At 43.3% G+C, this 25,421-nt stretch overlaps 1 protein-coding gene across 2 annotated transcripts in view; it reads right to left on the minus strand.

Annotated features, from left to right (window-relative positions):
* The window catches only part of ZFYVE1 (zinc finger FYVE-type containing 1), a 49,107-nt gene that overhangs the window by 12,425 nt on the left and 11,261 nt on the right, over positions 1-25,421 (minus strand). For both annotated transcript variants that reach the window (XM_030831582.3, XM_030831581.2), the window contains exons 3-4: positions 13,933-14,437; positions 8,354-8,568 (exon numbers count right to left, since the gene is read on the minus strand). In XM_030831582.3, coding sequence (XP_030687442.1) covers positions 8,354-8,568; positions 13,933-14,437 — 720 coding nt within the window. The remainder of the gene's footprint in view (positions 1-8,353; positions 8,569-13,932; positions 14,438-25,421) is intronic.

Consider the following 25,421-nt stretch of genomic DNA (forward strand, 5'->3'; position numbering starts at 1 on the left):
CTCTCAATCCCTCATTCTGAGGCAGCCAGGCACTATTCAGGGGAAGAGAAGTAACAGTAGCTTAAAACAAAATGTTACTTCCTTTAGTAAAAAGGCAAAAGAAATTTTAAGATGAGACTTGGAAAAGGGGCAGATTAGGTTTTAAACTAAGGTTCTCAAGCTCTAAATGGAATTTCACTTAAGGAGAACTTATTTATTAAAGTTCCTTTCCCTTTTTTCAATGAAACCTACTACCCTGAGTTGTAAACGAAGTGTTTACAAAAGCACATGCTCTCAATGTTGAGTCAGGTCAGGTGTTCAGACAAGAGTGGCGGCAAAGAATGTGTCGAACTAAGGGTGAGGGCCTCACCCACGTGCATTAAAATTCAGCTCCTGCAAGGATAATGCACAGGCTTGTAAGACACCATCTGCCAGCGATGGCCAACCAAGTGGCAATCCTTGACTCAGACCAAAAAAAACAGTCTAATAATACATATATGTCCTGTTCTCTTGGGGTAATTCTGTAAAGAGTAACAGGGAAAACAACTAAGATTTTGAGAGAGACTATAACGGCATATACCTATGAATATTAAAGAGAATAAACGAGAAGCAAGGCAAGTAGAATCACTTACTAGCCTACACGGTCCTCCTCTTACTTCAGAATGTGACCCATCTTTCGGGGACCTTTTCCATGAAGCCTTCCCAACCACTCTAGAAAGACCACGCTTTGCCTTCCCTGAGCACCTGCCGTCCTCAACATCTGAACCACGTACTAAGTGATGAGGTGATGAGGCAAAAGCTATGAGCCTGTTATACGTATTTTACCTCCCAGACTAGATCACTACCACCGTGAAAGACATTTCCTACCTTTGTATCCTCCTCTCACTCCGAGCAAATGTCCTAACAAGTACTCAACTAGGACCTCTGGAATGAAGTGCCCCAGCACCAACCCCCATGTGCACACCAACCCCTGCCCTCTCCTCCTCACCTTGGCCCTGCCTCTGCGCCAGGCTTCATCCCAGGCCCACAGGCCCTCTCTAATTTATGGCTAACTACTCGTTGATTGGCCAAATCACTGATAGCTCTTAGGGCTGTATTTCTCAAACAGCTGTGTGCATAACTCTCTGGGGCTAGCTGGTGGAAAAATAGAGCATTATCTTCCCAATGCATCAATTTACTGAAAGATACGGGGAGGAAGTTATTTTCAGATAAAAAACAAACATGGATATAGTATGAAACTAAATGGAAAATTTGCATAAATAAAACATGAGACCCCCACCAAAGTTATTTTAGCTTGCAGGTGGCAGGTCTGCACTCTGTGCCTTTATTTCCTTATCTATAAAATGGGGGTGCTAGCAGTACCTTCCTCAGTAGGGGTCTCCATGGATTACACTGTAAAGATCAAATGAAGTTACTCATGTAGAGCACTTGGCATAGACTGAGAGCTCAGAAAACGTTAGCTGCCATTATTAATATCATCTTTATTTTTTATGCTGAGAACTCTCTTATTCCCTCACTAATTCAGGTAACACAGGGGATATAAGAACTTCTCTCTTTTCCATGATGGCGCATTGGTCTTCATGGCTGTTTGCATTTGTTGGTGAATATTTAGCTGCAAAAAGATGCTTATGTACCTAAAGCAGTGTTAAAATAAGAAAGAAAGGGCTTCCCTGGTGGCGCAGTGGTTGAGAGTCTGCCTGCCAATGCAGGGGACACGGGTTTGTGCCCTGGTCCGGGAAGATCCCACATGCCGCGGGGCGCCTAGGCCCGTGAGCCATGGCCACTAAGCCTGCGCGTCCAGAGCCTGTGCTCCGCAACGGGAGAGGCCACAACAGTTAGAGGCCCACGTACCGCAAAAAAAATAAAGAAAGAAAAAATAAGAAAGAAAAAACACAGAGCTAACTAAGGAATGCAGAAGTTACTAAGGAGGTATAAGGAAAACCAAAGAATAGCATTTTTAGCCCCAGGTAACTGAAAGGGTAACCTAAGTCCTAGTTTTCCTTAGGAAAAATAATACCAAATTTAGCATGAATCCAACAGCTGGGTTGAATTCAGAAGGCATGCCACTCTCCAGTAAATATAAAATTGCAGCCCAATAATAGTGATAAGCACAAGGTTTTTTCTATTCCAAATTCAAGTGGCCTGGTTCACTTCTCTGAAAGTTCTTCAGAAAAATGGGGGCATTTCTAAGTGTCTCAAGGCTAAGCATAAAACGATCTGCAGCCTGATTCCCATGGGACAAATCCCCACAGAACCACCACCATCACCTGCCCTAGACATTATGTTGGCCAAGGCAACAGTAACTTCTTGTGACATCAGAAAGAGAAGAACTCCTAGACCAACCAGCCTCATCACTTCAGATGCTGGTCACCCATCCTCTCAAATGCTGGGTAACACAAGCATCTCATTTCCCTCACAAGTCACTGAAGAGCTGGCAGTCAGTAGTGAATGAGAACTTACAAGCATCAGGAGGACTTACTGCATCATGAGTATGTGAATAAAACAGTAACTGTTAAAAAGAAAATCTGATGTTCACGTGTTTTAGATACGAGGGTAAGGAGACACTGTTTTCCTTCCTCTATAACCTGATTGTTCCTTTCCAGCGTGGACATGACCACCTAATCCACATACTTCGTCCTTCAAAAATTCCAAACATCACATCATTCCAGGGTTTCTTGGGCTCTCCTCCTCCTGAGGTCCCAAAGCCTTAAGAGGCAGGGAAGGACCTTTCCTGAGAAAGCTTGGGAAAGCACTTGAGGCCAATCTGGAAAAGGTTGCCTGGAGGCCAGATGATCTTGAACTTTAGTTGCCTTGGCAACAGTAGGGCTCTTACTACTGAACCTGTAAGTTTAGCCCCAGTCACCAAAGGCTAGCAGTGAATTTTGATTTGAAATGGAGACTCTTATGTAATCCATGATGCCACCCACCCCCCCAAAAAATATAATAACTTTATAAATACTTAATAGGTGCTTCCTGATGTGACAGAATTAGAAAGTCAGAGTTTCTAGTTTTAGAGATTGGAGGCTAAAGGAGATATTACATAAAACCTATCGAATTCAACTTTAAAATTGTTCTCTCCATTATTCAGAACTGTAAATACAGGCAACAATAGTTAATTCAATATTCAATTCCCTTATTCAGTAGGGACCTAAGCATCTCTTTTCTTTAAATAGACTTACTTCATCAGTGAGAATATGCCCTGCTGGTAGGTATCTGGGCTGTTGCTACTGTGGAAACAGAGCAAAGGAGTGAGTGGTCAAGAAGTGGGGGAAATAACCCAGCTGGAAAAAAGGGACTGGAGCCTGGACCACAACATGGCTAAATGGTAGGAAGAGTGATCAGGTCAGCAGGATGAATCGGGAAACATAGGGGCAAGCAGCTAGAGCAGAAAGAGACTGTAGATCTCTCTCTCACTCACGCTCACTCACATACACACACACACACACACACTCACACATTCTACAAACTCCTCAATCTTTCTCATTAATCACATTTCCTTTTCAATAACGAACATGAAAAGAGAATATGGAGAAGGAAAAAAGATTAAACTTCCCTAGGATCCGATATATTTAGGGAGAAAATATACATATACATTATATACATATACTTCTGTATGCACTGACGTAGCACCAAAATTTCTAGAGGCATAAACAAGAAAGTATTAACAACAGTTATCATACAGTGAGAGGGGAGAGGAGAGAAAGGGACTTAAGTCATGTCTTACATGTTTCTGTACTATTTGAGTCGTTTATCACAAACACACATTGCTTTCTAATTTAAAAAATAACTTTTTAAATTAACCAAACACACAAATACAACTTATAAGAATGTCCTTTCTAAAGGCAACTGGCAATATGCATCAGGAACCTTTAAAGGTGACCACACCTTCTGACCTTCTTAAAAGTTGAGTAACTACTGAGAAGGAATACAACACAGGGTTATATAGACTTGGGAGTCAGACTATCTGGTTCAATCTCTCCACCACTTATTAGAGGAGTCATCTCAGGCCAATCAATGAACCTCTCTGTGCCTCCATTTCTCCACCTCAGAGTTGGTATGAGGATTAAAAGAATGAATACACGTGCGGTGCAGAGCACAGTACATGGCATCAGTAAACACTCCAGAAAGGTTGGCCAGCAGTAGTATTGGGAGTTGTAATTTATCCTAAGGAAACAGGCAGAATGTGGGCAATACCTTTAAATACTTGGAAAATATAATAAGGAAAAAGGGAAACTACTATTAAAATAAGGGCAGAATTACTAAATGTAAAAAATGATCCATTCATATAAATGAAAAAGCATGGAGCTATTTTAAAAACATGTTTTCATAGAAATATTTAATAGCATGGAAAAAATGCTAGGCTTCAATGTTCCATGAAAAAAAAGGTATATTAAGTGTACACACATACATCACAACCCCAATTCTCTTTTTAAAATAAGTAGCAAAGAATCATATAATACCCCATTTTTATTTATCTATTTTTTGCACACTGTTTTTCTTTGCTATTACAAGGATGCTACTATTAACTTCCTCACATAGTTCTCTGTGTTCCTGTGGGAGAGTTTCTTTAAGGCAAATTCCTAGAAATGATATGATTAGAATATATATTATGCATATCTTTACCTCTACTATTGCATTTCAAAGTGGTTGTACTAATTTTACTTCCACTGGAAGTTTATAAGAGTTTACATTGCTTCATACCCTTTTTGACATTTTATTGCCAAACTTGTCAGTGTTTGCCCTTGCATGGTTGTGGTCTTAATTTCTTTGATTACTAGAGAGTTGAGATTTTTTTATTTGTGCATCACAGTCTTGACTGCCTCTTATGTGATTTGTCTCTCCATTTTTCCAAAAGGTTTATACATTTTTTCCTAACAATATTCCTGCATACTTTATGTAAAATAAAAAGAAAATCATATAGGAAACAAAATCATATTGGAATATATTCCTAGGCTTCCTGAAGTGTTTACTCAGTGAGTTAGTGAGGAACTGGACAAGGTAAAGCATAAATACCAGGAGAGAAAGAAAAAAAATGGAAGAATCAGAAAGCCAAACAAGTTATTTTGGCACTGATAATTTATCTGCTTATGACCATCCCAGCTCTTTTGTTCCAAAAAGGATTCAAGGCTGCTTATTTTTTTAAAAAATACAACACAAGGGCTTCCCTGGAGGCGCAGTGGTTGAGAGTCCGCCTGCCGATGCAGGGGACACAGGTTCATGCCCCGGTCTGGGAAGATCCCACATGCCGCGGAGCGGCTGGGCCCGTGAGCCATGGCCGCTGAGCCTGCGCGTCCGGAGCCTGTGCTCCGCAACGGGAGAGGCCACAACAGTGAGAGGCCTACGTACCGCAAAAAAAAAAAAAAAAAATACAACACAAAACAAAAGATAAGTGGAGAAAAATAAACGACCATTATTATCCACTGCTATAAACTATGAAGAGTGTATTTTAACAGCAATAAAACTCTCCTGCGTCAATTTGCCTAATGCAGACCTTAAAGGTAGTTTTCTATTAGAGTGATTACCAGAGAATTAACAACTTCTAATTGAAACAAAACAACAACCAGAAAAAGACAAAAACAACTTTTTCAAGGATTTGAGTAAGTTCCAAGACCCCACAGCTCCCTGGGGAGAGCCCAAAACACATGCTTAAACAGGTAACTCCTTCCCATGCACAGAGCAGTGGGCCCACATCTCAGTACAGCACAGACCCTGCCTCAGAGAACAGAATATATAGGAGCCAGGTAAACTCTGAGGACAGCACTTACCAAGAAGCCTCAAAACTCCAGCTGACCAGGCTCATTTTAATCACAGAAAGCTTCATGAATCATATCACTTCATAAGAATACACTATAACTCTTTTTCTCAAAAGTACCTAACAATGGGACTTCCCAGTGGCGCAGTGGTTAAGAATCCACCTGCCAATGCAGGGGACACAGGTTCGATCCCAGGTCCAGGAAGATCCCACATGCCACAGAGCAACTAAGCCCACACACCACAACTACTGAGCCTGCGCTCTAGAGCCCATGAGCCACAACTACTGAGCATGCGTGCCACAACTACTGAAGCCCACGTGCCTAGAGCCCGTGCTCCACAAGAGAAGCCACCACAATGAGAAGCCTGTGCACCGCAACAAAGAGTAGCCCCCGCTTGCCACAACTAGAGAAAGCCTGCGCGCAGCAACGAAGACCCAATGTAGCCATAAATAAATAAATAAATAAATAAATTTTTTTTTAAGTACCTAACAAACTGGCCTGGAGTAGGACATCCAAGACACCTGAGGGTAGAATCCCTGACCACTAACTACTGCTTAGAGCACTCAGTGTCCCTGAAGGTCTTATTTAAACTTTAAGCTGGGTTAGCTTTGAGAAAACCTAAGGAACTCTAGAATCCAGCCATTGGCCTAGTCGTTCATACTTATCAGATTTTACAGCCCTTTGTATAACATAGCATGGATTCCCCTCTTTTAAAAATGCTTGCAATACTTGGGTGTAATCTTCCACTTGACTACCTTTGAGCCATTACAATGGACAGTAGCCAATAAATCTAAGTATACTTTAACCTCAAATTCTAATTAGAAATATGTATTTCATGAATTATTCAAATATAATCATTTTTCATAGTTTTTTTCCCTTAACATTATTCACATTAGTTAACACTTATGGAAAATTTACTATATACCAAGTACTTTGCTTCTTAAAGTATGTGTTCTCATTTAATCCCCTCCTCAACTTCATTAGGAACTTCAGTAGGAATCCCCTCCTCAACTTCATTAGGAACTTCAGTAGGAATCCCCTCATCAACTTCATTAGGAACATCCTACTATTGCCCCTTTTTTACAGACGAGGAAAAAGGTCTGAAGAAGTACAATAAGGGCAAGGATTGTTGTCTATCTTATTTTCCACTGTATTCCCAGCACCTGAAACTCTACCTGGCACAAAGATTCACTCATTTATTTGTTGAATGAATGAACAAACGAAAGACAAACTAATTTCCTAAGACCAAGCAGCAGGTAAATGGCAGAAATGGGATTCCAACACAAGTCTGTCTGACTCCAAAGCACCAGCTTTTATAGTCCATTCAGGCTGCTATAACAAAATACCACAGACTGGGTAGATTATTAACAACAGAAATTTATTCCCCACAGTTCTGCAGGCTGGAAGTCCAAGATCAGGGTGCCAGCATGGTGGCCTTCCAGTGAGGGCCTGCTTTCTGGTTCACAGATGGTGCCTTCTCACTGTGTCCTCTCTTGGTGGAAGGGGCTAGGGAGCTCTCTGGGGCTTCTTCTTTTTATTTTTTTTTAACATCTTTGTTGGAGTATAGTTGCTTTACAATGTTGTGTTAGTTTCTGCTGTATAACAGAGTTAATCAGCCATATGTATACATATATCCCCATATCCCCTCCCTCTCACGTCTCCCTCCCTATCCCACTCTGGGGCTTCTTTTATAAGAGCACTTTTATAATGTCACTTATGAGGGCTCCATCTTGATGACCCAATCACCTCCCAAAAGCCCTCCATCACATTGGGCATTAGGATTTCAACATATGAATTTTGGGAGGATACAAACATCCAGCCTTTACCAAGCACTATGCAAAAACCATAAACCATTTTTGAGGGGTAACTTTTCATCCACCACCCCCCCTTTTTCTTTTTAACTTTTCATTTTGATATAATTTCAAACTCGTAGAAAAGTTGCAAGTATAGTACAAGGAACTCCCATATACAATTTACCCAGATTCATAAATCGTTTACATTATGTCCCACTGCAAACTCTTTAAACTCAATGGATTAAGCAAATCAGCATATGCCCAAAGTCTGTTGCTGGGTAAACCAGGGCTGACCTATCTTTACGCAAAAGCACTCCTCCTATCCCTTCCAGTCTCAGGCTCTATGCCCTAACCGTCAGGGCACCCTCAGATCCCTAGCTCAAGTCTTCATGTCCACACTTGCTGTCCCTTCTCCAAATCCCACACTCCCAGCACTGCCCCAAAGGCCCTGCTCCCTCCCTGCTCCTCTGTACTCAGTCTGCAGGCATGGTGACACAGAGGTATACACAAAGCAAACTGCAAAAAAGGAAGCAGAACTGGCAGGAATTGATTTGATGAATTCCTTATAAAGAATGGTAAAATAAGGTTTTTCTCCAAGATGAGGACCTGTCACCTTTTAACTATCATCCAAGATTCCTCCATACTCATGTTCCTGGCAAGATGAGGCCATTCAACAGGTGCAAACTCTACTCATGCCCTTCCTTTCATATATCCTCTCTTTCAAGCCCAGATTTCTAATCACTGGCATCGACAAAAGCTGGAGAATTGAGTGTTCTTACCACCCACTGGTACCCCAATGAGAAGCACTCGGGGCAGAAGCCAACTGACCTTCAGGGCTTTGAAGATGACCCCTGGGTGCCGGGGAGAACGGGTGGTGTTATTCTCTAGTTGTTGCTCCAAAGCACGTCGAAGACCAGAAAAGTCTGTGGGAGGATTGTATGTCCTCGTTCCCTTGTAATGAATGGAACTGAAGGCTTCAGGGAAGCGGCCCAGCTTCCGGAACCGGTCCTGGATGAGCTTCTCGGGCACCTCAGAGGGGTGATCTGGACAAGCAGAAACAGGTACGTGAACAGTGGCCTCTCTTTAAAAGAAAAAAAAAAGTCGCCTGTCTTTCATTATTAAAGGGATATATAGTCTGACTCCGTAAATATAAAGTACATAAACAGGCAGAACTGATCTATGCTGTTGGAATTCAGGTTACCTTTGCCTAGAAGGGAGCACAAGCTGGGACATGGGTGCTGGTGTGTCATGATCTAGTACTGAATTCACATGTATGCTCAGCTGGTGAAAATGCATCACATATACACTTTTGATATAATGTGCACTTTTTGGTATGTATGTTACATTTCAAGGAAGTGCCTTTTAAAAACAATGTGCTCACTGTAAAAAATCCAAACATGGACTTCCCTGGTGGCTCAGTGGTTAAGAATCCGCCTGCCAATGCAGGGGACATGGGTCCGATCCCTGGTCTGGGAAGATCCCACATGCCACAGAGCAACTAAGCCTGTGCACCACAACTACTGAGCCTGAGCTCTAGAGTCTGTAAGCCACAACTACTGAGCATGTGTGCCACAACTACTGAAACCCACGTGCCTAAAGCCCATGCTCCGCAACGGACAAGCCACCGCAATGAGAAGCCCACACACCACAACAAGAGTAGCTCCCGCTCGCCGCAACTAGAGAAAGCCCGCGTGCAGCAACGAAGACCCAACACAGCCAAAAGAAATAATAAATAAATTTATTTAAAAAGAAAAAATCCAAACATGTCAAAGCATAAAAGGAAAGAAATGTACATCCTCTGCTCCCTCCTCCTCCTCATCAAGGTAACTACAGGCCAATGTTTACACTTTCAGACTTTCTTTTCTTACTCAATTACCAACACATTTATGCAACTTGCTTTCATCACTTAATAACATACTGTAAATATGTCCTTGTCAGGTTATACTCTGAGACATTCCTTATTCTTTTTTAACAGCTACACAGTCTTCTACTCTATGGACGTATTCCACCAGTCACCTACGAACGAACATTTAAAATAAATAGCTACTTTGAAAGTGCTGGTCTTATGCTGGTGAAGCTGTGGACAAACTGCCAACGTGTGAGGGTATCAGCCTCCCCATAGTTTCACCAACATTTATCCAGAAATTTGGGGAGTAGCAGTATAAACAGATGCAATAAATATTTTGGAGGTAAAACTTGGAAGGACTTTTAAATTTCCTTTAATACTTTAACAACAAAATCACTCCAATTAACACTGGAAATGTGGCTTTAGCTCATATTTAAAGGTACAGTCATCAAAGAGAAGTAGCCAAAATTCTGCAGTCAATCCCTAACCCCATCTCCTCCTGAACTCTTCCTGTGAGTCACTCTTGAAGGAAGGAGCAGCCCATCAGCAAGTGACTTCTCCCAAAGGCACCCAGAAGCCTGACCACCTTCACTTTCTCCCAACATCAGCTCACAGCTTGTCCCTGAACAAGTAATCGCTCCCAAATGATTATGGGAGCTTGGTCTGCTCGTTTGTAAAACAGAGATAATTTGCCTACTAACTCCCACCTAGGAATCCTCTGTCCAGAAAAAGACCAGGATCTAACAAAATCCAAAAGTCTACAAGACAGAGAAATATGTAATTATCAATTTGCCCACAATTTTGGCACCTCTCCTACCCTGCATAAACTCTGGCTGTCTTGGTTCCATCTCAAGGTTTCAGGAAACAGTGATGGTATTCCAGAAACAACTCTGGATTTAGGAGTTAGAGACCTTGTTTTGAATCCCAATTTTGCAACCTGCTAGCTGGAACCTCCTTGGTTACATAACCTAAGCTGAGTTCAGTTTCTTCATCTGTAAAATATGGCTGCTGTTGACTGAGCTGAATAACAAGGATATCTTAAGTTAGCGTTTATTTTTAGAAAGTGTTGGGACTTCCCTGGCAGTCGAGTGGTTAAGACTCCACACTTCCACTGCAGGGGGTGCAGGTTCGATCCCTGGTCAGGGAACTAAGATCCCACAATGCCGCGTATCGCAGCCAAAAATTAAAAATAAATTTAAAAAATAAATTCTAAAAAATATTTTTTTAATGTTATTCAGCATTTTTTTTTTTTTTTTTTTTTTTTTGGCTGTGTTGGGTCTCCGTTGCTGCGTGTGGGCTTTCTCTAGTTGCAGCGAGCGAGCGCTACTCTTCGTTGCAGTGTGCGGGCTTCTCACTGCGGTGCCTTCTCTTGTTGGGAGCACGAGCTCTAGAGCACAGGCTCAGTAGTTGTCGCACATGGGTTTAGTTGCTCCGCGACATGTGGGATCTTCCCAGACCAGGGTTCGAACCCATGTCCCCTGCATTGGCAGGTGGATTCTTAACCACTGCGCCACCAGGGAAGCCCTCAGCATTTATTTTTTTAAAAACAAATAAATAAACACCTAGCATAGTGCATGGCACACAGCCAAAAAAAAAGTTACTTTTGAAAGGCTAGTTATTTCAAAATCCTGAACTGGAAGTTAGACCTTCCCCTCACCAAAGTTGTAAAGATCCAAAGTGGCATAAAAATGCTGATCACAGGAGGCACCCTAAAGTCAGCATTTCCAACCCCCTCTCCTTATCTCAGAGTCACATGCTAATGAGGCTCTTCTTCCACTCCGGAATATTTAGATTTCTCATCTTCCCACTAGACCCAGGTCCTTCAGATTCTAACTCCTTAATACAGTCCCAGTCTGTCCACTTCCCGCCTACTGCCCCTGCCCTGGCTCAGGCCCCATCACTCCTCACCTAGTACGGTGATAACCTTCTGGCCATCTCCCTGCCTCCAGGCATGCCTCTCTAGTTCATCCTGCAAAAGGCCGCAGGGGATCTTCTGAAAATACAGATCTGATCACGTAACTCCCTGCTTAGAATCCTTCAGGGGCTCTTGTCATACTTGTGACCTCAATCAAGGCCATCCACGCATGATCTGATCCCTGAGTATGTCCACTACTCCCTCCCACACCATCTATGCTTCAGACACACTGAGCCCCTTCATTCAGCAAATATCTGATGAGAGCCTACTGTGTGTCAAGCACTCATCCAGGCTCTTCAAAGGCAGCAGTGAATAAGACAGGCAAGGTTCCTGCCTTCACGGAGTTGCCATTCCAAGGGGAAAAGGCCAAAAACAAGTAAGCAAACAAACAGGATGATTTCAGACAGCGACAGGTGCCCTGATGCATATGAACAAGGTGATGCAGTAAGACTGTGACCACCGGGGTGCAGGAAGGACCACTTTAAAGGAGACACTTGGGAAAGGCTCCAATGGGGTGAGAGTTGAGATGAATCTGAAAGAGGACAGCTAACTGGGGAAAGACTGTTCCAGGCAGACAGAGTAGCATATGCAAAGATGGGAACAGAGAAAAGGCTGGTATAGCTAGCGGAGAGAGTGAAAGGGGGTAACTAGAGAAAGAGTTCAGAAACAGAGGCAGGAGGTAGAGTGAGGACACCATAATTAGGAGTTTAGATTTTTTTTTTTTTTTTTTGCTGCTTTGGGTCTTCATTGCTGCGCATGGGCTTTCTCTAGTTGCAGCGAGCGGGGGCTACTCTTCGTTGCGGTGCGCAGGCTTCTCATTGCAGTGGCTTCTTTTGTTGTGGAGCACAGGCTCTAGGCACGCGGGATTCAGTAGTTGTGGCATGCGGGCTCAGCAGTTGTGGTTCGCGGGCTCTAGAGCTCAGGCTCAGTAGCTGCGCACGGGCTTAGTTGCTCCGCGGCAGGTGGGATCTTCCCGGACCAAGGCTCGAACCCATGTGCCCTGCATTGGCAGGCAGATTCTTAACCACTGTGCCACCAGGGAAGTCCTGGATTTTTATTTATTTATTTTTGTCTGCACTGGGACTTCGTTGCTGTGCGCAGGCTTTCTCTAGTTGAGGTGAGTGGGGGCTACTCTTTGTTGTGGTGCGCAGGCTTCTCATTGAGGTGGCTTCTCTTGTTGCGGAGCACAGGCTCCCGTAGTTGTGGCACGTGGGCTCAGTAGTTGTGGCTCATGGGCTCTAGAGCACAGGCTCAGTAGTTGTGGCGCACGGGCTTAGTTGCTCCGCAGCATGTGGGATCTTCCCGGACCAGGGCTCAAACCCGTGTCGCCTACACTGGCAGGCAGCTTCTTAACCAGTGTGCTACCAGGGAAGCCCTGGATTTTATTTTGATTTAGTGGAAAGCTATTGGCAGGTTGGAAGCAAGAGTATGACATGATCTAAATTATAAATTAAGCTTTTAAAAAGCATCACTCCCCATGCTTTGTGGAGGACGCATTGAAGGGGGTGAGAATGGAATCCAGGAACTCACTGTACAACTACCTACAGTTCCCTGGACACAACGAGCTCTTCAAAATACTAGGGGTTTGCTCTTTCTGGAGCATCCTTACTCCCCTCCTCTATATAGCCGAGTCTCTAGAGTTCAAATGTCACCTCCTCTTTCCTAGATCCCATAAGGAGGTGTAAAGGGCCCCTCTTCTGCACTCTCACAGCTCCAGGACCTACATCCACCACAGAACAGAACACGTGTGGTCTCTCCAACTAGACTATCAGCTATTCGAGGGTGGGAACTGTTTTTTGTTTTTCAGCTTGGGGCCCCAGTGCTCAGCACATGACATTGTGCACTTAATAGACTTTGTTGACTAAATGAACGTAAATAATGTAACTGTTTTAGGGGCCCACACTACCGTCCCTACCTGCATCCAATCACTGTCACTGCACCTGCTCCCTCATCCTCCCACTCAGGTGATGCTCTTGCTTCCCATTTCTTTAAGAAAATAGAAACAATAAGACAACTTCCACACACACATCCACCACATCTGCCTACTTACCAGTAACCATGTCCATATAATCTACCTTCTCTCCTGCTGTCATGGATGAACTGTCCATGCCCCTAAGGTCAACCCTCCACCTGTACATCACTCCTGCTCTCTCTCTTACATCTGCACTTCTTCTTTTCTAGTGAATCATTCCCATCAGTACACAAGTGTCTGCAATACCTCACATCTTAAATTTTTAAAAAGGGAAAACTCCTTGAAGTCCCAAATCAGCCTCCAGCTATCACTTCATTTGTCTGCTTCCCTTTATAGAAAGAACTCTTTGAAAGAGGTGAATATACTACCTTAAGTTTTCTCCTTCTGTTCTCTTGATCCCACTCTGATTAGGCTTTCATGCCCACCATCCCTGGGAAACAGTCTTATCCAGATTCCCAAGGACTCTAAACCTCCAAAGCCAACAGGCAATTCTCAATCCACATCCTGATCATGAGCAGATTCTGACGTGGTTAATCACTCCATCCCTCTTGAGACACTTCCTTATGTCTTGCCCCAGCAGAAATTTTTCTGGGCAATCTACCACCACCAAGTTGCTACTGCAGCCCAATGTACCCAGGAAGGTCAACGTGTGACATAGTACCCCATCTACTCACCAGAGCCTAGCAGCTGAGTGTGCACAGTCTCGTGGAAAATGATAACAGCAGGGCCCAGGGTGGACAGGGGGACATCCAGGCCACAGCGGGCAGTGGTAGCCTTGAGCTCCTTGGTGAAGTGCTTCAGGTAAGCTTCTGAGGCGTCCCCAAGGAACTTGAAGAGGTCATTGTGCAGCCGGTCTGCGTGAGTTCGATAGATGACGAGGTCTGAGATGGCCAGGACCTTAAGCAGCAGCCGTGTTCTCTGGCTTAGGTTCACTGTAGCCCCCAAGAGCCCTTCTGTGTCTATCACTGCTACTTTGTGGACTGGGTCATATGCTGCCCACACTCCCACAGTGCAGGACTCCTGGGCAGGGGAGGTTTTGAAGACTTCCCGGCCATAAAAGAAAGTGTGGTTGAGGGTATGAGACTTCCCATCCCCAGTATTTCCAAAAATGGAAACCACTTTCAGATGCTGATCAGGTTTGCAGTCCAATTTCCTAATAAAGTCCTCTTCATTCGTTACCTTCCCAAAAAAAGGAAAAAACAAAAAAGACAATGAAATATGGAAACTGCAAAATAGCTAGAAACACCTGCAAGAAGAACAAGTGCTTCCCAGGGCCCCTTGATTGACTTGTCAAGGTGGCAAGGAAAAGAAGTCCCAGGATAAAAGCCTCTCACCCAGCACTTACCCCTAGCAAACAGCTAACGGGAACTTTTAAAGCCTCAGTCAGTATAAGAACTTAGTGGTCATGAAAGAGCTAAAACTATAAACTCTTAGAAGAAGACATAGGAGGAAATTTTATGACCGTGGATTAGGCAAAGGCTTCTTAGATATGACACCAAAAGCAATACAACAAAAGAAAAAAGAGATAAAATGAACTTCATCAAAATTAAAAGCTTTTATTCTGCAAAGGATTCCATCAAGTGAAAAGACAACCCAAAGAATGGGAAAAATATTTGCAAATCACATATCTGATAAGGGACTAGTGGTCCAGAATACAGAAATAATTCCTATAACTCAACAAGAAAAAAATAACCTAATTAAATATTAAGCAAAAAATCTGCATAGACATTTCTCCAGAGAAGATATATAAATGGTCAATAAGCACATGAAAAGATGCTCAACACCATAGTCATCAGGGAAATGCAAATCAAAACCACAACGAGGGGGTAGGGAGTGGGCAGCGTTTAAAAAAAAAAAAAAAACCACAATGAGATATCCCTTCACACCCACTAGGATGGCTATGATCAAAAAGATAATAGCAAGTTTTGGTGAGAATATGGAGAAATTTCAATGCTCATACACTGCTGGTGAGAATGTTAAATGGCACAACCACTCTGCAACACAGTGTGGCAGCTTCTCAAAAAGTGAAGCATAGACTTACCATATGTCTCAGTAGTTCCACTCCTAGGTATAAACCAAGAGAACTAAAAACACATGTCCACACAAGACCTGAACATGAATGTTCATAGCAGCATTATCCATAATAGCCAAAGGTGGAAACAAGCCACATGTCCATCAACTGATGAATGGATAAACAAAATGTGGTATATCATACAATGAAATATTATTCAACCATAAAAAGGAAGTACTGATATATGCTACAACGTGGATGAACCTTAAAAACATTATATTAAGTGAAAGAAGCCGGACACAAAATGTTACATATTCTATAATTCCATTTATATGAAATGTCCACTACAGGCCAATTCATAGAGACAGAAAGTATGTTAGTGGTTGCCAGAGGCTAGGGGAAGCAGGAATAGGGAGTGACTGCTAATGGTACAGGGTTTCTATTTGGGGTGATGAAAATGTTCTGGAATTAGATAGTGCTAAGGGCTGTATAACTTTATAAATATACTAAAAACACTGAACTGTAGAATTGTATACTTTAAAAGGATGACAAATACATGGTATGTGAATTACATCTAAATAAAACTGTTTAAAAAAAAGAAGAACTTATTAGTCAAATTTTATCCATCCATAATTCCTCTGTACAGTTTAAAGAACACTGCAGTCCTTGTAAAAAGTCAGGCCAGGGGACTTCCCTGGTGGTCCAGTGGGTAAGACTCCACGCTCCCAATACAGGAGGCCGAGGTTCAATCCCTGGTTGGGGAACTAGATCCCGCATGCATGCTGCAACTAAGAAGTCCTCATGCCACAGTGAAGATCCCACGTGCTGCAACTAAGACCCGGCGCAGCATGAATGTGTGAATGAATGAATAAATAAATCTTTAAAAAAAAAAAAAAGTCATGCCAGGAAGGAAGAGACCTGGTGCCAGTGAGATCCCAGACTGCAGCTCCAGAAAGATGCTCAGGGTCTCTAACTCTTATAATACAGAACCCCGGGGTCAAAGCTCCTAATTCAAATAGGCAGTGTTCTACTCCAGCTAAAGGAGTGATGAACCTTTACACCTAGCATCCTCCAGCCACAAGAGAAAAAACACTGCTGTCATTGTCACTGTTACTGTCATTGTTCTGTCATTAACACGGTTCAGCTGGGAACTACATATCCTAGAATCCCTTTCCCCCTACGATTCTGGGTTAGAGTTGGCCAAAGAGGAACGTGCATAAAATCTGGAAGGCAGAAGTGAAGGGCTGGCCATCCCTTTCTGAAGGTCTTTTCACAGTCAGATACAGTACAAGTCATAATCAGAGGGGCCCTGTCAGTTCTCCGGCTGGATTCCCCAGGTCCCAAATCTTTTCTGTGTGTATTTTTGTTCCAAAGGCTCACACCTGCAACTCTTCTTCAGAGGCCGGTTATCAGGCTACTAGACTTAGTCAAAATCACCTGGGAGTTTACAGCCCCTGAGGGTGACCCTTGGAAATGACCTATGGCTGCAAACATCACGAAAGCTATGAGGCCACTCACATGCCAGAGCTCCCCTGGGGGCCAGGCTGGAGTGGCCTTTGGAGGCCTGGTTGCATCCTGCCTACACCACCCACAATAAGTCACTCACACAGGACCCTGATTCTCAAGAGTCTGCTGGTTTGATAAAGAGAAGTTAGAGAAATGTAGACAGACCACTGGGTGTGATAATATGATGTCTTCATTTCTCATAACTCATCAAGATGGTAAACCACTCATTATTCTATTAATAACATCACTACTGCTATGTTAATAGCCTTAATGTTAATGATAATATTAATAATTTCATTTACTGAATGCCCACTGCAGTGACAGTGCCCTTCACTAGATCCATGAGGGCAGAACTGAGTCTATCTTTACATCCCTAGTCTATCTTTACATCCCTAGTACCTGGCACATAAGAGGAGTTCAATATCTAGTTACTGAATGAATGAATGCCAGGCACCTTGCTAGGTACTTTAACCACTTTTCTCCACCTTGTATCTTCCACAGGGCTTAACACACAGCAGCATTTGATAATGGGCTCACTGATCTCCCAAGCAACCGAGAGGAACAAGAAGTTACACAGAACAGCCCATTCTGGACTGGTGTCACTCAGTCAGCCTTGTTCCAAGCTGCTAAGCTGGACACAAAAGAAACAAAACAAAATCTCCATAAACCTCTACCAGCAAGGAGTCAGATAAGGTCAGAGGGCCGGCTGCAAGAGCCATGAAACAGTCCTGGGGAAGAAGACTCAGCCCAGGAGTTTTCTCCCCTGGAAATCTACTCCTTCATGAATCTGTTACCCAAAAATCAACAACTGCTATCCAGGATACTCAAGAGTGGGCACCTGAAAAGGGGTCTGTAGGAGCCGTTAGGTACAGAATTAAGTGTCTCAAGATTCATATTGATTAAGTACCACCAAATGACATACATAATATATAGAAATAGCTCATTCGAGTCAGCATTTGGGGATACTACTTTGGAACCAGGTGTCCTGGGGTATGTTAAACATACAAGTTCATGTGTTGGGCATGTGCAGATGGGTCCAGTGCAAAGAATTCTGGGAGGTGGAGCTCAAACCTCAGGCCGATTTTTCTACCAAGGAGCCCTAGATGATCATTTAATATGCACTGATAGCACTTTTTCACATGTAAAATGAGGATATAACCATCTTTGCCTCCCCTGACTGGGTATTGGCTGCTAATCAAATCAACAGATAAATAAGAAAATGCCTGGCAAACTGAAACCATGCTTCATTTTTCCTTCTGCATTTCACATTATTTTGCTCCCTGTTACGCTATTCAATTCATCCTTACCCTGTGGGCATTTTCCCCTGAGCCAGGAAGGAGAGAACAGCCTAGGTGGTAGCAAGACTGGTTTTCAATCAGGGGAGGAGAAGGTCAAGAAAAGATAAGAAGGACTTCCCTGGTGGCGCAGTGGTTAAGAAGTGGTTACGAATCCGCGTGCCAGGGCGTCCCTGGTGGCTCAGTGGTTAAGAATCTGCTTGCCAATGCAGGGGACACGGGCTCGATCCCTGGTCCAGGAAGATCACACATGCCGCAGAGCAACTGAGTCCGTCCACCACAACTACTGAGCCTGCGCTCTAGAGTCCACGAGCCACAACCACTGAAGCCCGCATGCCACAACTACTGAAGCCCGTGTGCCTAGAGCCCATGCTCCGCAACAAGAGAAGCCACAGCAATGAGAAATGAGACATGTTGGAAATGGTCCTCAGCCCTTACATAACAGCAAAAGCAGGAGCAACACCCCAAAGCCGCTCCTCCCCAACCTCCCGCCTTCAGTCCTCCTCCAGCTTGCGTGGACCTCAGGCAAGTCAGAAACACCCAATTCCACTCCCATCTTTGCCACTATGTGGCCTTGGAAAAGCTACTTAACTACTGAAGCCTCAGGGAAATGAGATAATAACAGATACTACTGAAAGGACTAAATGATAAAGCACACAAAGGGCACAGCACAACGCCTGGCAGCAGTAGGCACTTGATGAATATCACTCATTATCTGTAAAGACGAGGCCACTGGGAAAGCCTCCAGGGGCACGGCAGCAGCACCAGCAGCGGGCTCGGGCCTGCTTGTGGCTCTGAAATTGCTCATCCAGGGACTAAAGTAGCCAATGTGGTGAGATCTAAACTGTTCTATCTGAAAATGAAAGATCTCACTGCTTGCTCCTGATAGCTCCTTTCCACTCCCGGTAAGCAAAGCAACATAGTATTATTAATACTGACTTTATAGCTGACTCTTAGTCAAGGTACTATCTAATATCATATCCATCTTGAAGAAACCAAACAGTACACCCCTCTCTCTATCACTGTCTCACCCATAAAGCTTTTCACTTTGTGTAGAGTTCCAAGGAGAGTTCCTAAAATGAAATGTAACAGTACTCGATCATCTCCACTGTTCCAATTCAGAGTTCAAAGCAGTTTACAGCAGTGCAAAGTCAACCTCTGCCCCAAGCAGGCAATGGGAATGATGACAGTCTCCCTCAAGAAATTCCTTCTTAGGGACTTCCCTGGTGGTACTGTGGTTAAGAATCTGCCTGCCAATGCAGGGAACACGGGTTCAACCCCTGGTCCGGGAAGATCCCACATGCCGCGGAGCAACTAAGCCCATGTGCCACAACTACTTTGCCTGAGCTCTAGAGCCTGTGTGCCACAACTACTGAGCCTGCGTGCCACAACTACTGAAGCCTGTGCCCCACAACAAGGGAAGCCACCGCAATGAGAAGCCCGCACACCACAACGAAGAATAGCCCCCGCTCACCTCAACTAAAAAAGACTGTGTGCGGCAACGAAGACCCAACACAGCCAAAAATAAATAAAGTAAATAAATTTTAAAAAAAAGAAATTCCGTCTTAGCCATCAGAGAATTATTCCAAGAAGAATGACCACATGGGCTTTGTTCTGAGGAGGCCTTAGAAGGGAAAAGCAAGAGATGGGATAGAAACTGAAGTAAAAAGGCTTGGAAGGAAGAAAGTTCAACAGAGACTAAAAGTTAAACTCCAAAGACACCGGCAAACACTCCAAAGCAAAGAAGCTCCGCACTGAGGTCCTTTCAGTTCTGGTCTCTCTGGGTGAAAAGGATCTGATTTGTACCAACGACAATCAGACAGTCCTCTAAATTTTTATGGTGTTCCCTTAGCTGAGGGCAAAAATCAGCTCCTTCCCCAAAGTAATGGAAAGGGCTCAGGGAAGCGTGGCTGCTCCCCGCCACGACCTAAGGCTCATGATAAATCCCACCCCCGAGCCAACGAAGACAATTTTATCTCTCTCCACTGAGATTCTAAAATTAATCTAAATTAATAAATTATTCCCAAAGTTAAGTTCCCACTAATTACTTTTATGTGATGGTCTGTGGGTTATTCTCCTTTCATTCCGTTTTTGCCTGAGTTCAGAGGAAGAGACAGAACCCAAAGAAACCAAAACAGATTCTTGATCTTATCAGAACTGGGACCACTATTCCAGAAGGAAACTAAAACTCGATTACTTCATTTAATCTGTAGACCAAAAACAGTTGCCTGCCATTTCAGTAAACAAAGAATGCTGCCTGCCATCCTGGTAAACAACGAATGTTGCCCCCATCAAGCCATCAGTCACTGCAGCCACCCCTCCCCCCATGGTTCACCCTGAGGGGGATTCAGGATGGAGAAAAACAGGATACTGACCCTAGGTAGTGAAGATGTATATCAAAGGAATAATTTTAGTGAGCCCAGACTCTTGCATGTTCCCATACACAGAAAAGCACTAAAATCATTAACCTGAGGTGTCTGTTCTTTGTGATTAGAAGTAATCTTTTGATGTTGGACGACAAGGTTTTTGGGGGGGTTTTCCCAGCAAAAACTCCCATATATCCTGGCTCCTCCCTTAACCCCTATGAAACAGTTCCTCAGAGCCATCTAAGAGGCTGTAGTCCAGGCTATAGTCCTCAGTAAGGTCACAGAGTAAAACATAATTCGCAGCTTTTAGGCTGTGGTTTTTTTTTTCAGTCCGCAAATCAACAGACATGTATCAAGCTTCATCTAGTGTCTGGCACTGACCTAATGATGTTAGACCAGCACAAGTATAGAATTTAGGTAACAATTTCCTTCTTCTGTGGGAAGGAAAGGAGAAGCGGAAAGTCAGGGAACTCAAACTCCAGCCAATGATTTAAGTCCATGGCCTAATTTTCAGGCAGAATTTTACTTAAACAGTGTCATACAGATCAGTAGCCACTCCATTTTTAAAGTCCAAAACCAAAGGAGGTTCCATTCCAATAGCAAACTCCTATTGCCAGAAAGTTCTAGTAAGCCTGTTTCCCCCAACCCAGCTAGTTCATAAAATTACGTTTCATTCTATCCTCAAAGGAGTCTATATTTTTGTGTTTATCCATGTATGTGTCAATAGAGTTTCATGTTAAAACAACTGTTTCTCAATCAAATGTTTTCTTAAGACCGCTGAAGTCACAAGATGGGCCTTGCAAACACATGGAGCACATTTGATAAGGGCAAAGATCACTTTCTTCCACTCCAGTGTCCCCAAAGAGTTCCATTACTTGAGAGGTCAGGAATTCTCCTACCATGTCTTCTAACTACCAGTGGTGCTTCTGACACATAGCCTCACAGCGCTGCCTGCAGCTCCCCTCCTCCTCTAGCAGGAAAGAGAAATGTTTCTGTGTAGAGATGACCCACAAAATAAATTTTTTTAAAGGGTCATTTTTAGCACCATGGTCAGTTTCTTTGACTTCACCCAGCTCATCCAGTTCAGCTCTCCATTTATATCTCCATAAAAAGTTTTCCAAAGCCATGCTGAATTCTGAGGACAGACTGGAAATACCAAGTCATCCTCAAGATCCACGTCATCCTCAAGGGACTCTTCCAAGGGGCTTCCAGATGGAAGATGGAGGCCCCCTTTTAAGTGGCATAGCCTTATCAGATACCCATATCTGGCCAGCTATAAAAACAGACACACGCTCTGGTAAAGGCTCTAGGATCTAGCAGTAACAACACCAGGCTAGACAGAAGACGAGAGCTGAGCACAGGGAACTGTATTCAATATCCTATAATAAACACCAATGGAAAAATTTTTTTAATTTTTTAAAAAGAAAGAGCTAGGCCATCATCAAAAACTCTAGAAACAATAAATGCTGGAGAGGGTGTGGAGGAAAGGGAACCCTCCTGCACTGTTGGTGGGAATGTAAGTTGATACAGCCACTATGGAGAACAGTATGGAGGTACCTTAAAAAACTAAAAATAGAACTACCATATGACCCAGCAATCTCACTACTGGGCATATACCCTCAGAAAACCGTTATTCAAAAAGATACCTGTACCACAATGTTCACTGCAGCACTATTTACAATAGCCAGGATATGGAAGCAAACTAAATGTCCATCGACAGATGAATGGATAAAGATGTGGCACATATATACAATGGAATATTACTCAGCCATAAAAAATAACGAAATTGAGTTATTTGTAATGAGATGGATGGACCTAGAGTCTGTCATACAGAGTAAACTAAGTCAGAAAGAGAAAAACAAATACCATATGCTAACGCATATATATGGAATCTAGAAAAATGGTACTGATGAACCTAGTGCCACAGCAGGAATAAAGATGCAGACGTAGAGAACAGACTTGAGGACACGGGGGGAAGCGGAAGCTGGGACGAAGTGAGAGAGTGGTATGGACATATATACACTACCAAATGTAAAATAGATAGCTAGTGGGAAGCAGCTGCACAGCACAGGGAGATCAGCTCAGTGCTTTGTGACCACCTAGAGGGGTGGGATAGGGAGGGTGGAAGGGAGGCTCAAGAGGGAGGGAATATGGGGATATATGTATACATATAGCTGATTCACTTTGTTGTACAGCAGAAACTAACACAACATTGTAAAGCAATTATACTCCAATAAAGAGGTTAAAAAAAAAAAAAAAGAAAGAGCTAGGTTCAGATCCACCTCTACCTGGATCACACTATGGACAATTTACTCAACCCTTGCTCACAGCCTCCATTCCTCACCCACCATCTCTGATAACATTTTCCCATTATTCCTGGTTCCGAGCTTCCCACTACAATGTACTCCAGGCTGGCAAGGGTCTGGGCCATGTTGTTCACCGCTGTAGCCCTAGCACAGAGCCTGACACGTAACAGGAAATCTACACTTATTTGTTAAAAGAATGAATGGACACAGCACAGAATGTCTAAATGCTATATTCCCTCTGGGGAAGGGAACAGCGTAGTGTTACCATTAAGGGTCCAATCTGCCTCGACCACTCACTGACTTTAGAATAAAGAAGTTATTTAACTTCTCTGGGCCTCTGTTTTCTCTCCTGTAAAATGAGGATAACAACACAATCTACTTTACAGGGTCACTGTAAGGATTAAGTGAGTTATTAATGCACATCAAGCACTCAGCACAGTGGAAGCATGCAGTAAATGTGAGAGAAGTGCTGACTGATATTACTGCTGCAGTTGCCCGAGTCTGCCTCTAGGCCACACTCGTCACCACCACCGCAGAATTTCATTACATTATCGATCCCAAGCAAAAACCCTCCAGAGGGAAGGTTTCCAATAAATGCCTCATTAAAGAATCAGGGATAATGGGACAAGTTAGAAATTTACTCAACACATGCCACTCCCTCCCTCAAAAGGATGTATATTTTCAATTAAAAGAAAAAAGCTGTTAGGACTTCCCTGGTGGCGCAGTGGTTAAGAATCCGCCTGCCAATGCAGGGGACACGTGTTCATGCACCGGTCCGGGAAGATCCCACATGCCGCAGAGCAACTAAGCCCGTGCGCCACAACTACTGAGCCTGTGCTCTGGAGCCCGCGAGCCACAACTACTGAGCCTGCGAGCCGCAACACTGAAGCCCACGCACCTAGAGCCTGTGCTCCGCAACAAGAGAAGCCACCGCAATGAGAAACCCGTGCACTACAACAAAGAGTAGCCCCTGCTCGCCACAACTAGAGAAAGCCCGCATGCAGCAATGAAGACCCAATGCAACCAAAAATAAATTTTTTTAAAAAGATGTTATAAGATTGCATAATACATATATTATGCATAAGAAAGCATTCAGTCTTCATAACTATGAAGTCACATGATTCCAAGAATTATTAGTACACTAGAGACTCCCTAAAGTGCCTTTCTCACAGTTTATGTTGAAGATCTTAATGGATGACACAGCTTTATAAGGAGATCTTTGATGTCTGAGGTGGACACTGAAAGGGGCCTGGTTTCTGTTCTACATGGAATGTGATAGTGGAGCCCTGGTGAAGTAACAGTATAGCATATAACTATTTAAGTAACAATAGTAACCACTCCAGCATTATCACCCTCCTCTGAATTTCCATAATGGCCTCTCTGTACTGCTCTGAGGTCATTCACCTTATTTCTTTTTTTTTTTAATTTATTTATTTATTTTATTTTTGGCTGTGTTGGGTCTTCATTGCTCTGTGCAGGCTTTCTCTAGTTGCGGCGAGCAGGGGCTACTCTCTGTTGTGGTGTGCGAGCTTCTCATTGCGGTGGCTTCTCTTGTTGTGGAGCACGGGCTCTAGGCGCATGGGCTTCAGTAGTCGTGGCTCGCAGGCTCAGTAGTTGTGGCTCACGGGCTCTAGAGCGCGGGCTCAGTAGTTGTGGTGCACGGGCTTAGTTGCTCTGCGGCATGTGGGATCTTCCCAGACCAGGGCTGGAACCCACGTCCCCTGCATTGGCAGGCGGACTCCTAACCACAGCACCACCAGGGAAGCCCCACCTTACGTCTATGTATTTGGTTGTTGTGGTTGTTGTTGCTCACCGAGCAGCTTGTGGGACCTCAGTTCCCCGACCAGGGATCAAACCGGGGTCAATGGCAGTGGAAGCCCAAGTCTTAACAACTGGACCGCCAGGGAATTCCCTATGTATTTGTTTTCTATTACCACTCGACTGTCCTCTCCTCAAGGGTGAGTTCAGTGTCTTAGTGCCACTTTCTATCTCCCTCAGTTGTCAGCACATCGTAGGCACTCATTAAATGTTTGCTAAATAATGATTAAACTGATTTATTCTCATTAATACATTTTATTCATTCGACAAATATTATTTGAGTGCCTACCATATGCCAAACACTGTTCTAGATGAGGATGAACAGAAGGGGAAAAAAATCACTGTCTGATCAAAATGTTCTAAAATTGACTGTGATGATGGGTGCATAGATCTGCGACTATACTAAAAGCCATTAAACTGTACACTTCAAACGGGTGAATCGTATGGTATGTGAATTATATCTCAATAAAACTATTTTTGAAAAAAGTAAATGCAACCTTAAAAAGGATTGAGATACTAGTGGCTTTCTTCTATTGTAAAATTAAGATAAAATTGTATACTTTTCTGTAGTTCTGTATTTTCAGTATTTTAACATGATAAGTCTATGTTATTTTTATAATTGGAAAATAATAAACATTGTATAAAAAAGACACACAAAAAAACCCACTGCCCTCTGGGATGGACTGCTTAACAGGTACAGGGTTTTCTTTTGGGATGATGAAAACGTTTTAGAACTAGACAGAGGTGGTAGCTGCACAACATTGTGAATATACCAAATACCAATGAACTGTTCGCTTTAAAATGGTTAATTTTATGTTACATGAATTATACCCCAATTAAAAAAAATCACTGTCCTCATAA

This window comes from Globicephala melas, chromosome 2 (assembly GCF_963455315.2).
Source record: "Globicephala melas chromosome 2, mGloMel1.2, whole genome shotgun sequence".
Classification (NCBI taxonomy): domain Eukaryota; kingdom Metazoa; phylum Chordata; class Mammalia; order Artiodactyla; family Delphinidae; genus Globicephala; species Globicephala melas.